The sequence below is a fragment of the Octopus bimaculoides genome, chromosome 20 (assembly GCF_001194135.2).
Source record: "Octopus bimaculoides isolate UCB-OBI-ISO-001 chromosome 20, ASM119413v2, whole genome shotgun sequence".
NCBI lineage: Eukaryota > Metazoa > Mollusca > Cephalopoda > Octopoda > Octopodidae > Octopus > Octopus bimaculoides.
The window spans coordinates 974,168-988,245 of NC_069000.1; the positions used below are offsets into that span (position 1 = coordinate 974,168).

At 38.3% G+C, this 14,078-nt stretch overlaps 1 protein-coding gene across 2 annotated transcripts; it reads right to left on the reverse strand.

Moving 5' to 3' along the window:
• Nucleotides 1-687: 687 nt before the first annotated feature.
• Nucleotides 688-13,888, reverse strand: LOC106877551 (U3 small nucleolar RNA-associated protein 4 homolog). 2 transcript variants are annotated; one of them, XM_014926479.2, is made up of 19 exons: nucleotides 13,758-13,888; nucleotides 12,199-12,320; nucleotides 11,673-11,718; nucleotides 10,810-10,929; nucleotides 10,259-10,327; nucleotides 9,918-10,002; nucleotides 9,229-9,394; nucleotides 8,655-8,730; nucleotides 8,277-8,324; nucleotides 7,647-7,869; nucleotides 7,096-7,163; nucleotides 6,584-6,683; nucleotides 5,943-6,100; nucleotides 5,085-5,277; nucleotides 4,336-4,442; nucleotides 3,032-3,127; nucleotides 2,574-2,756; nucleotides 1,942-2,034; nucleotides 688-850 (listed from the first exon to the last, which is right to left on the reverse strand). In XM_014926479.2, exons 2-19 carry the CDS (start codon nucleotides 12,300-12,302, stop codon nucleotides 731-733), a joined length of 2,055 nt encoding a protein of 684 aa, XP_014781965.1. In that variant the 5' UTR covers nucleotides 12,303-12,320; nucleotides 13,758-13,888; the 3' UTR covers nucleotides 688-730. The 2 variants fall into 2 exon arrangements, with proteins under 2 accessions (XP_014781965.1, XP_014781968.1); XM_014926482.2 differs by lacking the exon at nucleotides 13,758-13,888 and adding an exon at nucleotides 13,543-13,614.
• Nucleotides 13,889-14,078: the final 190 nt, after the last annotated feature.

Genomic DNA, 14,078 nt, shown 5'->3' on the forward strand with positions numbered 1-14,078 from the left:
AATCGGCTGAAAGAAAGCATTGGATTTGAATTCTGTGATTATTCTTCGTAAAATTAGGAAACAGAAAATTAAACTGATCATTAATGACAAATTCATTATAGCAGTCCTTGAAGTTTGAGCCAGTTTAATTAAATACACACAGACATTTTTACAATAACTGCATTAATGAAGTTAATTCTTTCTGGAACACATTTGCAGAATCTAAACGAACCGATCAGCTCAGAACTAAAGACTCGGCACATGGTTATATATTGATCATCCTCACTGTATGTGAATGTATGTATATATATATATATATATATATGTGTGTGTGTGTATATAACTGTATATAGGTGTAGACGTGGTCGCATAGTTAAGACTTTTGCTTCACAACAAAATGGTTCTAGGTTCAATCTTACTGTGGAGCCCCTAGAGCAAGTGCTTGCTCCAATAATCTCTGGCTAACCAATGCTTTGTGAGTGAGATTTGGTCCAGAGCAAATATAGAGAAGCCACAGAGAACGGTTATCCTGAAAGTAATGCAAGAGTCGGCACAAGCGTTACGTTGATTTGGGTGGTTCAAATTGCAAATTCTAACTGTATGATATAAAAAAAAAACCAAGCTCTCAGAAGAAATATTAGGTGATTGCTTACAGTAAATGTATCCTATAATTCCACAGGAACAAAAATAAAACAAATAAGACAAAAATTAGTAAAAATATGAAAAATTAAATTTTATTGTTCCATCAAATTTATCCCATTCCAAATTTCTTGACTCTTAAAACAGGCAATAAATCATCTTCAAAATCCTTTGGAGTTTTTTCTACAATAACCATTTGTCCATTCCTTAAGAAGCTGCTTCCAAGAATATACTGAAAAAAAAAACAAATATAAAAAGTCAAGTAAAAAATGTAGAGAAAGTAAAATAATGTTAAACAAATCTCTTTCAGAACAATGTAGCCGTGTGATCACATTGCTCTTGAGCAAAGATGGAGAAGCCCTGTTCTACAGCTGGATGCCCTTCCTGTTACCAACCTTTAACTGTCACTAAGGGATCTCTTACTCCACACAGTTTCAAAGGCATGAAATGACAGGATACAAGAAAGTAACAACCACAGCCACTGTGATGCTGTGGATCCAAAATGGAAACACACACACACACACGTTTTCTTTCAGCTTCTGTCGCCAAATTCCCTCACAAGGTCCCCATCATGCAAGGGATCCTTGTGAGGGAATTTATATTTAATTGCTGACTAATATATTTGAAGGAGAGAAGTGATGTTAAGCCAAGTGAAAGGATGCCTTTCATGGAAAGACCATTTTTTTTCTCCAAGCAAAATGTATCAAGGACTACATTATCTAAAATGTCCTTCTTCTTATAAGACAGCAGTGACTAATTTGAAGGGGCTTTTGTTAGCAAGTCAAGCAACCCTATAACAACTATTGAGTTGGTTCAGAACATAGTAGTAGTATCAGCAGCAGCAGTGACCCACCACCAGTTGGTTTGACAACTGATGTAGGAGTAAATGGTTTAGAGGAGAAAGAGGAACCACCACAATACAGGGGGGGGGGGTACACTGGTTGAATGAGTCAGGAAGTTTTCTTTGCACTGATGGTATTTCACATTCAATCAATCCTACTTTGAGGCACCTTGAGCAAGTTTCTCATACCACAGCCTCAGGTGGACTCAAACCTTGTGAAATGACATAGATGGAAACTATGTGGAAGCCTGTTAAACTGATTGTTCCTGATGGTGGGCGGTAGGCTTAGCCCATCATTCCATTAAACATCACAAACTGAGCCTTAGATGCTTTCAGTGGAGATCAACCTGCTACTAAAATTCAGCCTGGGTCTTCAACCCTTCCTCTCACTAGATTCAGAGAACCCTAAAAAGGGCCAAGGGTACTGCCCTTCCTCCCCTAACTAAGCCATTAGAAAAAAATCATTGTAAAGGAATAATTACCTTGAATTTATTTACGATATGAAAAGCGTGGGCCTCACTGTGTGGTCCCTGGTGACCAAATACTTTAAAATGAACCTTCGGGTCTGGGAATGGCTAAAGAGAGAAAAAAAAAAAAGAAAGTGTATGAGAAGAGGAAACCTTGTTGTGCTCTTATTTTGCATATTTCAGATGTTTTATTGTACTGCAATGGTAGTTGAGGGGTTTAGCTGTCAGTGAACTCTTTCAGGGGTTTAGCTGTTTGTGAACTCCTTTAGCAGCCATCATTTCTAGTGTAATTTCTGAAGAATAAGAGGTTGGAAGTGAAGTTGTTTGTTTCGTTGATGATGGAACCTTCTCCTTACTCTTTCCGACAGGGGTTGATTTGATAAGAATTTAACTGGAACATTAATGGCATCAAGCTCACCAATCTGTGAAGCGTCCACAAAAGTCATGGGTATTGCTTCTTCCTCCACATTAAGCAAGTAAAACAGAAAGGTGGCTTGAGGGAACTCGGTTGCTATTTCTAGCAATCTGAGTGACTGCCCAGATCCTTGTATAACCAACAATAAGTTACACAAGTGATACAAAAACATTATACAAGTGTTGCAACAGCTTACAATTGTACTTTTAGAAGAAGTCAAAATAATTTTTACCTGGTTTTTAACCAGCAGACAGATCATCTCTTCATCTTGAAGGATTAACTGGTTTGGGTTTAATGGATTATAGCTAACATTGGTGATTTTCCTTCGTCTTGAAAGCCACTGAGAATGCCATTTTTTCTTAATTTGTTTTGACCAACGAGTGAAGTTATTTTCTGTTAAATTAAATTCTTGAAACTAAAGAGAAAAAAAGCAAAACAAAACAAATTTTAAAATAAATAAACAAGAACAACAATAATGATGGAAATTTTAAGTGAAATCAAATCAAAATCGCTGACAATAGGGTGTAACGTGTGGAAGATTTGGCTGCTATTTCCAGCAGGTCGAGCAACCATGTAAAAGTTCCCTCACTTGTTTATTGCTATTGGCAAAGCATCAACCAATTGGATGAGCTCTTCTTTCATGAAGCCACAATCGATAGGTGATCAATAATTGATTAAAGACCCACTTACTTGCATGTTGCTGTAGACAATGAACAACATTGGTAACGATGGATGGAACGTTATTGCAGTCGGCATTACTCTCTGAAGTGGTACCGTGGTCACATGCTACAAAAAAGAAATGTTAATTAGTATTGCTAATTAGTATATTTTTCATCTCCACTCAGCACATTTCTTTTCCACAATCAGAGGTGAAAGTGTGTGGCCTGGTGGTTAGAGTGTTGCACTCACAATTCTAAAATCATGGTTTCAATTCCCAAGCAGGTGCTGCGTTGTGTTTTGGGGCCAAAACACTTCTTTTCTTTCATCTCTAAACAATAGCAGCAGGAAAGTTAACCTTGTGATGGACTAGAGCCCATCCAGGGAGAAGTGTTATCATCTCAGCCCCTTAGAAACTGAGATAAGTCCTGGTCTTATGAGTCCCAAGTCTTTTTCTTAGGTGTTTTTTTGTTTGTGTCTAACAACCTTCTGTTACTTCAGACAAAATCTTCACAGATGAACATGTGAATAACACATCATAAGTTTTGGCAAAGCAATATAAACCCAACTAATTAGTAAAATCATTAAATAGATTGGTTTCTGGTAATTGTTATAGATTTTTGTATTCTGAGTTTTGAATACTGCCAAGGTAAACTTTGCCTTTCATCCTTTTTGGGGGTCAATCAATAAAGGACCACCTCTCTAATTATCTTTCTTTCTTTCACTTTTTCATTCCTTTTGTCTCTCTTTCTGGAAGAAATCAGCTGCAGTCAAACCTGGAGAGGGATGAACTCCTCCAAGTCTTAAAATACATAAGATACACCACATGTCATGATGGTTCCTCTATGAACCCACCAAGGAATAGCAAGAAAGGAAGGAAGGAAGAAAAGCAATACAAGATGGAGAAAGCGTTTCCAGTTTTGTAAGACAAGATCTCTTTATAAATTGTCAGAAATAAATTGGTCCAACCAAATTCATCTTCTCTCCTTTTCACACACACACACACTCTCTCTCTCTCCCCCCACAGAAATGTATCTGTTTTAAAATGGCAAATTTACTGTTACTCAAACAACAACAACAGCCACTGCCGCCACCACCACCCAGACCTTCGGTGCCTTTAGTATTTGCACCATGTCTCAGGTTCCTTCTTCCCTTTCTTCCATTAGTTTTGAAACTTCTGCTCAAAAATGCCAAAGGTCTACTCCTTAAACTCCCCTGACTAAGCCAAAACAAGAATCTCCTTAAATAAAAATGCTTCAAGACCATTAGGGTGACTCGAAGGAAAGAAATAAAATATTGGAACTTGTTGTTTTTATTTCAGCTGGAACCATTCTTACCTCTCCAGAAACTGTGTCAAAGACATTGACCTCTTGACTGCTATTTGCTGTTGCAACATATCGGCTGTCGCTGCTCACTTCCAGCAGGTGTATTGACTCTGCAATTCCTGGTGCACATTTAGAATGCAATGGAAGAAGAAAAAGAAAAACTCAATATTTTTAGAATTCTATTTTGTCTTTTCAGTTCATCAAAGAATGTTTGCCTTGGAACCTTGTTTCCAGACCTAAACAAACAAACACACCAACAACTTTGAAACCCCAAGGAAATCCACATCAAGAATGAAGCAGGGGATTCTTAAAATTTCCATTCTGTTGTTGTCAATCTAGTCTGGATGAAAGCCCACCCCACCACATTGTCAAGGGGTCCTGTCTTGTGAGTTACATGGTGACCCCTATTGGTGCTGGTGCCACATAAAAGAACACCCAGTATTCTGCGTAAAGTGGTGGTCATTAGGAAGGGTATCCAACCATAGAAATCAAGCCAAAACAATCCAGTCCGTACCAGCTTGGAACACAACATCAAATGAAAATGATGATATTGAACACACACACACACACAAGTCAACTGCTGGAGTCATTTATGTGGTTACTTATTTATTTGATGGTCAAACATTTCTATGGCCTCTCAAAGTCCACCATTAACTCCGACTACACACAGGATAACGAATAAATAAAAGAATTAACCCCCCCCCCCCCCTCCCCACTTCCCTCATTGTTGTTTAAAAGAAGAAAAAAAGAAAGAAACTTACCTTTCGCTGGATTGATGCAGGTGATTTCGTTGTCTTCAAAATTAAGGATTTGTAAGGTTCCAGCATTTGTAGCGAGAATAAATTTGGAAGAGTCATGAGTGAAGACCATTTGATGTGCAGGTAACAGCATGCTGCTGAAGTTTTTCAGGTGTTCGACTGCTGGACAAGAAGGTAACTGACTCGGGTCAGTAACCTGTAGGAAGGTGAAAAGGTGAGAGGAGATTGCAGATCCATATATCTACACATATATATATATATACAAACATTTATAGACATCCATATATATACATACTATGTCGTGCTTCAGAAAAAGACCCATCAAGCTGAGCTAAATTGCAGTTGTGACAGATACCAGAGTCATGCAAATGGCACCCATACCTGTGGCAGGTAAAAGCACACATTACACTCTGAGAGTGGTTGGTGTTAGGAAAGGCACCCAGCGGTAGAAAACCCTGCCAAACCAGACTAGGGTCTGGTGCAGCCTTCCAGCTTACCAGCCCCGGTGAAACTGTCCAACCCATGTCAACATGGACGACAAGAATTCTTTCAAGGCTAAAACAATGTTGTTTACTTGTAACATACATAAAATCTGCTTTGCTAATCTCCATTCTTTACATTATATATAGACACACACACTCATATATGTATGTATGTACATTTGACAACTGGTGTAGGTTTGTTTACATCCCCACAAGTTAGTTGTTCAGCAAAAAGAGACTGATTTGATTGACTAAACCTCTTCAAAGTCCACTGATTGAAGCAAGCAAAAGGTAAAAGGAGTGAATTTCTCTGGAAATATTGTCACAAAATGGTTGGAAGCAAAAAAAAGAGATGAAATGGAGAAGAGAAATGACTCACCAGATTTAAGCAATAAATACGAGAGTCTGTTGTTGTAGAATATGCTACCATTTTGGCATCACTCGTTAACGCACAACAAATGACAGGTCTGTCATGTTTGCTCTTCAACTGGACCTGGTTTCTTGGTTGTTTTTCCAATGTCAGGATTTTTTGATCCCCTGCAAACATAAAAACACACAAACTTAAGATTAAAGGATCTTATAAGGTTATATTCTGCAGGTCAGGAAGGGATGGAGACATGTGTACAAAAAGCAGGTTGGATGGTCATCAGTCACTGATGTCCAGGTTAGTCTTGGTCAAAGGTGTTCCAATCCCTGCCTTTTGTTTTAATAAATAGATTTGACTGTTATTTCTAGCATGCTGAGAGACCATGTAGTGATCCTCTCACAGGTTCATGAGGAATATGTGTGTGTGTGAGAGAGAGGTGAGGGAGGGAGAGGAATTTTTTTTTACAGTTTGCTGCAGCAGAACAGCCAGACCTAAAAACTTGGTCTCCAAAACTATTTACCATCTTAAAATTAGGAAAGACAAAATGGACAATGTATTCTTCCAGCTGAACAATTTTTGACTAAGGAGGACTTGGAGCCAACCAAAAACTTTTGGTTGCTTATGCAATAAGTAACGAGATGGTGAGCACTTACCTGTTTTCCCGGAGGCTTGTCCCAAATCCCAAATTTCAAGGTAAGTGGGATACTGTAACAACAACACGTTGGCATCGGCAGCAGTGTGGACCAATTTCTTCTACAAAACAAACCATGATTGAATTGGATTAAAAGAAATGTTCAATCCAAATTAAGATTTGGGTAAAATTATTTTAAATGACTGCATATCAATTTATGAAAAACTAATTACCTTTGAGGGTATCAAAGGTAATTTTGAAAGCTACAACATCCTAACTCTGACAATAGAAAAGATAGGGTAAGGAGAGAGAGAGAGAGAGAGAGAGAGACATCAGTGGGTAAGAAGTTGGAGTGGGATGGTGAAAGAACCCCATCACCACCACATAAATCAGGTGACTTCTTTTTGAGTTGCACAAGCAACACTGTTTGTCTGGACAGCAGCAGCACTATCTCTGATGTGGGTGCTGTATTCCATTGAGGATTATTCTTCAGTGACATTATTAAAGAATTTAAAGAATCTTTGACTGACTTACCTGAGGAATTCCACTGTATTTGAAACATTTCTTCTTGGGTGAAATAAGGGAAATGAAAGAATCAGCTCCTGGAAATGAAGAATGGTTGATGTGAGTATTTGATAGGTTCTTAGAAGACTGATACTTCGCACAATGACTGTGATGGATCTAGACACCCCACTCACCCACTTTGGTAGTGAAGGTCATCTAATGTGTTAACAGGAACTTAACTATTGTTTCCTGTGTGTGTGTGTGTTTATATAGGTCTGGAAAAAAAAACTACTGCTGATTATGTCATTTGCCTTTATGTCCTGTCAACTTAGCAGATTAGCAAATTAGAGAACAATAAAATAAGTACAGCATTTAATATGAGTGCCGAAAAGCTTGACAGCAATGCCCCAGCATGGCAGCAGTTCAATGAGTAAAACTAGGAAAAGTCAACAGACACACGTCTATTTTGAGAGACAATTGCTATTTTACTTGCCATTTGAACCAAGGACCTTAGGGTTTACCTACAGCAGACTTTCCACCCCTAACCCACTGTGTAAGAGGAAATGCTTCTAATTACTTACCTCCACTGACAAGCTCATCTTTGATGAATACCAAAGAGTTAATATCATGGGACTGGAAGTTCTTTGCAAAAGACTGGACCCATCTACTCTGTTCACGAGCAGCAGGAGTGGCCCCAAACTTGCCCTTTAACTTTTTAGCAGGTAAACCATCCGTCTCTTCTGACAGGAGCTCAAACCAAATAAGTTTTGGGTCGACACCACTGCAAACCACAGTTTTCTCATCCTGCCAACAGAAGGTAACAACACCATTAATCATTATTAGTCATCATATTTCAATCATTAATCCAATAAAGATGTCTTTAAACAGCTACTTGATATGCTAGCAATAGCAACTAAATTGTTCTCAAATCAAATTTTTACCATTTTAAAAGAAAAGGAACCCTAATTTAATCTCAGGTGGATAAAAATTAGACAGGTCAATCAGAGAACCAAACCGACAATGGCATGCAATGGGAATGAACACTGAATTCTCACTAAAAATTCAAGAAGCTATATATACCTAAGTTAATTCAAATTTCCTAAGAATTATTGCCCAAACGCCTCTTAATACCAACCCACCTAAGCTGCCCCTGGTTCTATGCAACAGAAATCCAGGAGCAAAACAAGAATCAAAATAAAGACATGGCTCACCTTGCTGACAGCTAAACACAGAATGTCTGCCCTGTGACTAAAGAAACTCTGCAAAGAACAGAAAATAAGTCAATAAGATCTTGTGATGTTCATACCATTCCCAAAGACATGAGAATAAGAAATATAACAATTCCAAATGCAAATTAAAATCAGAGTTAGATGGGGTATTCAGTGTGTGAAGAATTATAAAAGGAGACAAGTACGACAGCTGAGAAATTGTATCCCAGAGAAACAAAGAATTTTGTCCCATTTATGCTTTTCTTAAAAAGCATTAACAATGGCTACAAGCTTGGCCGTGTGGATAAGAAGTTTACTTTACAACCACATGGTTCTGAGTTCAGTCCCTTGATGATGGAGTTGTTTAGTAAAGAATCTTACCATTAATTCAGTGCCATATTTGCCATCCCAGAATGTAATTCTGCCCTGGGAATCCCCACTGACCACAGTCAAATTACTACAAGAGAAAAAAAAAGCAAAAGAAAGTCAAAAATTAATTGGAATTTAGAAACGACACAAAAAGAACAAAAGAAAAATGTTGCCATTGCATGTCAACTTCAGTACTTAAGTCTCTCTCACACACACACACACACACACACACATGGAGGCCTGGCTGTACAATTAAGAAATTCACTTCCCAACCATGTGCCATGCAGTTCCGATGCATGGTACCTACAGCAAATGTCTTCTGAAGCTCAAAGCCTTACTAAATTCTTTGTTATATTTAAAATTAATTGAAAGAAACACAGAGCATCTCAACTGAAATATGGTAACAAAAGGGTTAAATAAGAGTGACGGCTACTTGAAAGCAAACAGAATTTAGTTGAAGACAGAAGACAATCTCTGAGACAGAATTCACTGATTCTGAACCCAGGAAGAATTATTAAAACTTAAGTGAATCATAATCTGATAAATTTATGAAGAACAGAAGAATACGATGCAAAGTATTACTGACGCTAAAATTTTGATGCACCAAACAATGGTCTGTTTTTGTTTGTGTCTCTTCATGGTGAACCTCTCAACTGCAATTCCTGAATTGGCATTCCACACGCGAATATTATCAATTCCACCGGTGACGATGATTTCTTCAGCTTGGTGCCAATCCAAACAAAGAATTCGACCTGAAATAAAGCAATCAAAACATCTGGTATGTTATTGCATTTAGTTGATCTTAATTAATTAATTAATCTAACATTGTGGGGTCAATCTCCATGACATTCTCAGTTTCTTCCCTCTCATAAATGGTAGATATTATTGCTAGGGGTTAATATGGTTCTTAGGGAAGGGGAAAAGGGTCAAAAGTATGGGTTCTTTTTTTTCCTGATATAATCAAAGAAGAAAGGGCAGCATATAGAGGGTCACAGAAAATATTGAAGGGAAGGTAAAAAGGAAATATTTCATCAGTTGTTCTTCAGACAGGGGAACTGGTTTCAATGCAAATAAAGGTATCTTCTGAGGGCCAAATAATGGGGTTAAGCCAGGCAACAGGTCAAGACTACAGTCACTGACAGGCTTCTGTGGTGTTCCTGTCCAGCCAGGCTGTGGTGGAAGTCACCTGCTCTACATTTCACACACACACACACACAAACGCCAAGCAAGAAATAAAATTTCCCAACAAAGGGAACCATGAATGGATGGACTGACCTTCCTGTTTGCTGAAGGTTTTCAGATAATTCAAGCAACCATTCTCCACATCAAATAAAACCACACAACCTCCGTCTGTGCCAACCTGGGGAAGAAAAAAAACCTTCAAGCATGAAATATTATAGAGATGAGATTTGTTAGTAGTTGGAGAGGTAGCTGATGTACTTGCTCAAGGTTTGATAGTTTATGTCTTGCCCCTCACATCATGTTGACTGAGCAGACCTTATGAACAAAACCAATCCAGTTATGTGCACTCCTTAAGGATGCAGTGTCTTGACAGAAAACATACAAGGGGTTAGCCATCACTCTATATTGATAGAAGTTAAAAGAAATCTACTCACAGCAATTCGAGTATTTGAGTGATTTTTCACCGAACACCAAATCGGACCAGCATTGCAATGAGCCTTCATCTAAAACAAAAGAAATCAGAGATTAAATTAACGAATATGAGTTGTTACACACAGGTCATTACTTGTTAGTAGATTAATTAACGAGAGCTTATATAGATTAATTAATATTAGCCAATGCGTACTGACAGAGTAGTGGTTAATATTAATTAAAGAGAGCTTATTTAGATTGGTTAACATTAACGAGAGCTTAACACTGTTCGACTGTCTTTCTCATTGCTTTTAACGTCCACTTTTCCATGCTTGTATGGATCAGATGGAGTTTAGTGAAGCAGACCAGGTGCTCTTCCTGTCATCAACTCTCACTTGTTTCCAAATAAGGTAATATTTCCCCATGGCCAAACATGTTTTAGCAGAATAATGGAAATGAATGATATTGCTTTTGTCTACAACCATTGCACGATATCAAGAGAACACATACACACACAACGGAGAAGAAAGAAATGAAGAGAAATGAAAACAAAGACAGAATGTTAATGTCTTACTTTTGGTTCAAGTTTGACAAGATCATATTCTACAACTTCTCCAGAACCTCCAGCTGAGAACAGTCGATTGGAAACCCAGAGTATCGTTTCAATAGGATGGTCGATGTCACCAGGAATCACCTGAAACAAAGAAGCAGCACAAAAAATTAATAAGGTTTCTAAAACTAAACACAGGGATTTGTTACGGTTGGCTGGTGCAAGCCATTACCTGTCTTCAGATGTTACCTAGAGGAAAGGGACAATGCCCATGGTGGGTGAGATTGGTACCATTAATGTTCCAATTGTATATCACATGTAGGAAGGACAAGTAAATGGGTGGATAAGCAGCTGGTTTAGATAAACAACTGGCTACTTATCTAGCTAGCTATAGGGACAAAAAGATGCAGAGATAGATAAAGAGACAAGTGGTTAAGTAAACAGACAGATAAATGGGGGTCCTGAGAAAATAAAAGCTTGCGGGCCCTGTCTCTTCTCTTTTGATTAAGCCATAAGAATATTTTCCTTTAACTCACAAACAAAATCCATTTCGTGGATGATGTTAAAAGTTTTAGTTCTTTCCCTCAGCTTACCAAACCAAATATCTTTAAATCTCAGACATTTCCCATACAGAATATGCAGAATTATTTCAGGTTCTTCGGAGATGACAGAATCATTAGCATTTCGGACAAAAATGCTTGGCAGCATTTCTTCTGACTCTTTATGTTTCACATCAAACACCACTAGGGCCAACTCTGCCTTTCATCCTTTTAGGGGTTCAGTCTTGGGTTTGCTCTAATTCCCTTCCCCTAAAACTGCTGGCCTTGTGCCAAAATTCGAAACCATTATTGGTTCTTCAGGGAAAGAGGAATTCTAAAATAATTTACCTTTTCTTTGTACCAGTTTCCAAGAATTTCAATGGAGCCATCAGTTCTGAAAAGAATGTGAGAATATTTTATTTAATCAGTTATGAAAAAACTTCTTTCAGTTTCCTTCAAGCAAATCAACTCACAAAGGCTTCAGTTGGCTGAGGGCCGTAGCAGTATGACACTCCCCCCACCCCCCACAAAGATGGGAAACAAACTTGTGAACCACACAGACACATCTGCAATTATCATTAATCACAACTGCAAAAACGAGCCTCCACTTGGTTGCTCCATTCACTAGAAATAGCAGCCAAATTCCATCAATTCACTTCTAACTATCTTAGAAGTGCACTGAGTCCAAAGAGACAATGCCTAAATAAAAGATGGGATGGTCAAATGGTTTGATGGCCAGAATGCTCTTGATTTACAGATCTGCTTGACCAGAGCTGACCTGGGACAAAACAGCAACAACCACAAGCATTTTACATTTAACAATTTTCATGTTACACACAGACACACAGAAAGCTGAGAGTAAAGAATAGTTTACCGTGATAAGGCCAACTTTTTGTTTAGTTCATTGTAAGAGAAACACTGGATCCCCAACACTTTGGGAGAGAAAAATCTGACTTGGTGAACTTTAAAGTCCCCCATTTTGGGAAGGTTCTAATTCTGGAAAACAAAACAAAAATATATACATGCAGCATTGAGAAAACATTTGAATTAAAAACGTAAGCTTTCCTTCATGGGGCACCAAACTGTTCTTAAAAATGCAGAGGGAAGATTGGAAAATGTCGTCTTAGCTACACATCACCACCATCATCATTTTAACATCCACTTCTCCATGTTTGTATGGGTTGGATGGAAGTTGCTGTGATGGAACATCTACAGCCAGAGATGCTCTTCTTGTAGCCAACCGTTCCCAGTTTCCAAATAAGGTAACACTTCTCTTTGGCCAAATATATTTTCACAGTGACCCCTGACTGGCTCCCTTGCTGGTAGCACGTAAAAAGCCCCATCCAAATGTGGTCGATGCCACTGCTCCCTGATTGGCTCCCGTGCCGGTGACATGTAAAAAGCACTCACTACACTCTCGGAGTGGTTGGCATTATTAGGAAGGGCATTTTTCGAGTCAAAACGAAGGATCGCCAAATGGTCTGACTGGAACTTAGAATCCAAGAGATCAGGAAATACAGGAATTAAATAAGCAACTTTGCTGATGTCAAGAGTAAGACTTGTCAAAGTTCTGAACAGTGAGAGAGCCTTTATTAATTTGGATCCATGGAATCTGCCCTAGTGATCAGTGAGGGAGCCAACAGACTCAACAGGATTAAAAGAGATGATATTTTAAAACTGTCCCCATTCATTAGCGAACCCTTACACAACACAACTGACATCTTTTGGTGGGTGGTGTTCCGGACAACGTCCTCTTGATTTGGGTTAAAGAACATCGAAATTCTGTGTTGCAAAACGGTTTCTGAAAATTAGTTTTCATTTCTGTTCTCAATATTTGGACATTCGATTTTTGAAAATCTCCTTTTCAACTGCTCCCACTCATGTCAAACTATTCCAAAACTGTTGAACTGAATGTCTCCCCCCACCTTATCATTTTGTTTGTTTATATAGAAGTTGCCCTTGAGGAGACGGGACACAGTGTCGCGTATTTAGAAAGAGAATCAGAGAGAAAGGGGGCAAGCGAGAGAGAGAGACAGATCGGTTGGAGAGAATCGAAACGGAGAAGCACACTGAAAGTTCCGCGGTGAGGTTTGGCGATGTTCATTTACAATGCATTTTCTACTGAAATCAGAAACCGTTTTGCGACACAGAATTTCGATGTTCTTTAACCCAACGACACAGTTCTTCAAAGAAGGGAAAAGTTACGTAAGATCTGTACCTGAATCGAAGATGCACCACTTCTAGAGTAAAAGGATCGGCGAGAAATAAGCCCACGTGTTTTATACGGAGTCAAGTTGAAGGCCGATAAAAGCGTGTATATATATATAGAGAGAGAGAGGTTATATACATATGTGTGTGCGTATTGTACATACTAACAAAAATGTTGGAAATCAATAAGAAACCAAACTGAAATCTAGAATCTAATAAACTTACCAGAATTGAACCAAACCCGAAAATGTGAGAAATCGCGTGGACAACGGTGTAACCGGATATAGCCGGTGTTAAAGGAAATGAGAGTTGAATAAATTTTGTTCCGACATTAATTTTTTTTTTTTAACTTGATGAATGAATTTTAACAGTCTGAGAATATTTCCGATTTACAAGAAGCGAAGATTGAATGTTTATGATCTTTATATATTTCTTGAAGACGTTTGATATAAAAATGAAGCAAAAACGGTGAAAATTAGGAATGAAAGACAGTTGTGAATTTGCCTCTTGTTGTGTTTAATACGAGGACAGTTCTGACCCAGAAAA

What these genes read in the sequence shown, in the direction of transcription:
- LOC106877551 (XM_014926479.2), bottom strand. Translation starts at nt 12,302, where the DNA reads ATGGGGGACTTTAAAGTTCACCAAGTCAGATTTTTCTCTCCCAAAGTG. An exon ending in AGATGAGCTTGTCAGTGGAG is followed by an intron (nt 7,164 to 7,646) that starts GTAAGTAATTAG and finishes CTTCATTTCCAG; the next exon opens with GAGCTGATTCTTTCATTTCC. An exon ending in GTCTGCTGGTTAAAAACCAG is followed by an intron (nt 2,035 to 2,573) that starts GTAAAAATTATT and finishes TTCTCTCTTTAG; the next exon opens with CCATTCCCAGACCCGAAGGT.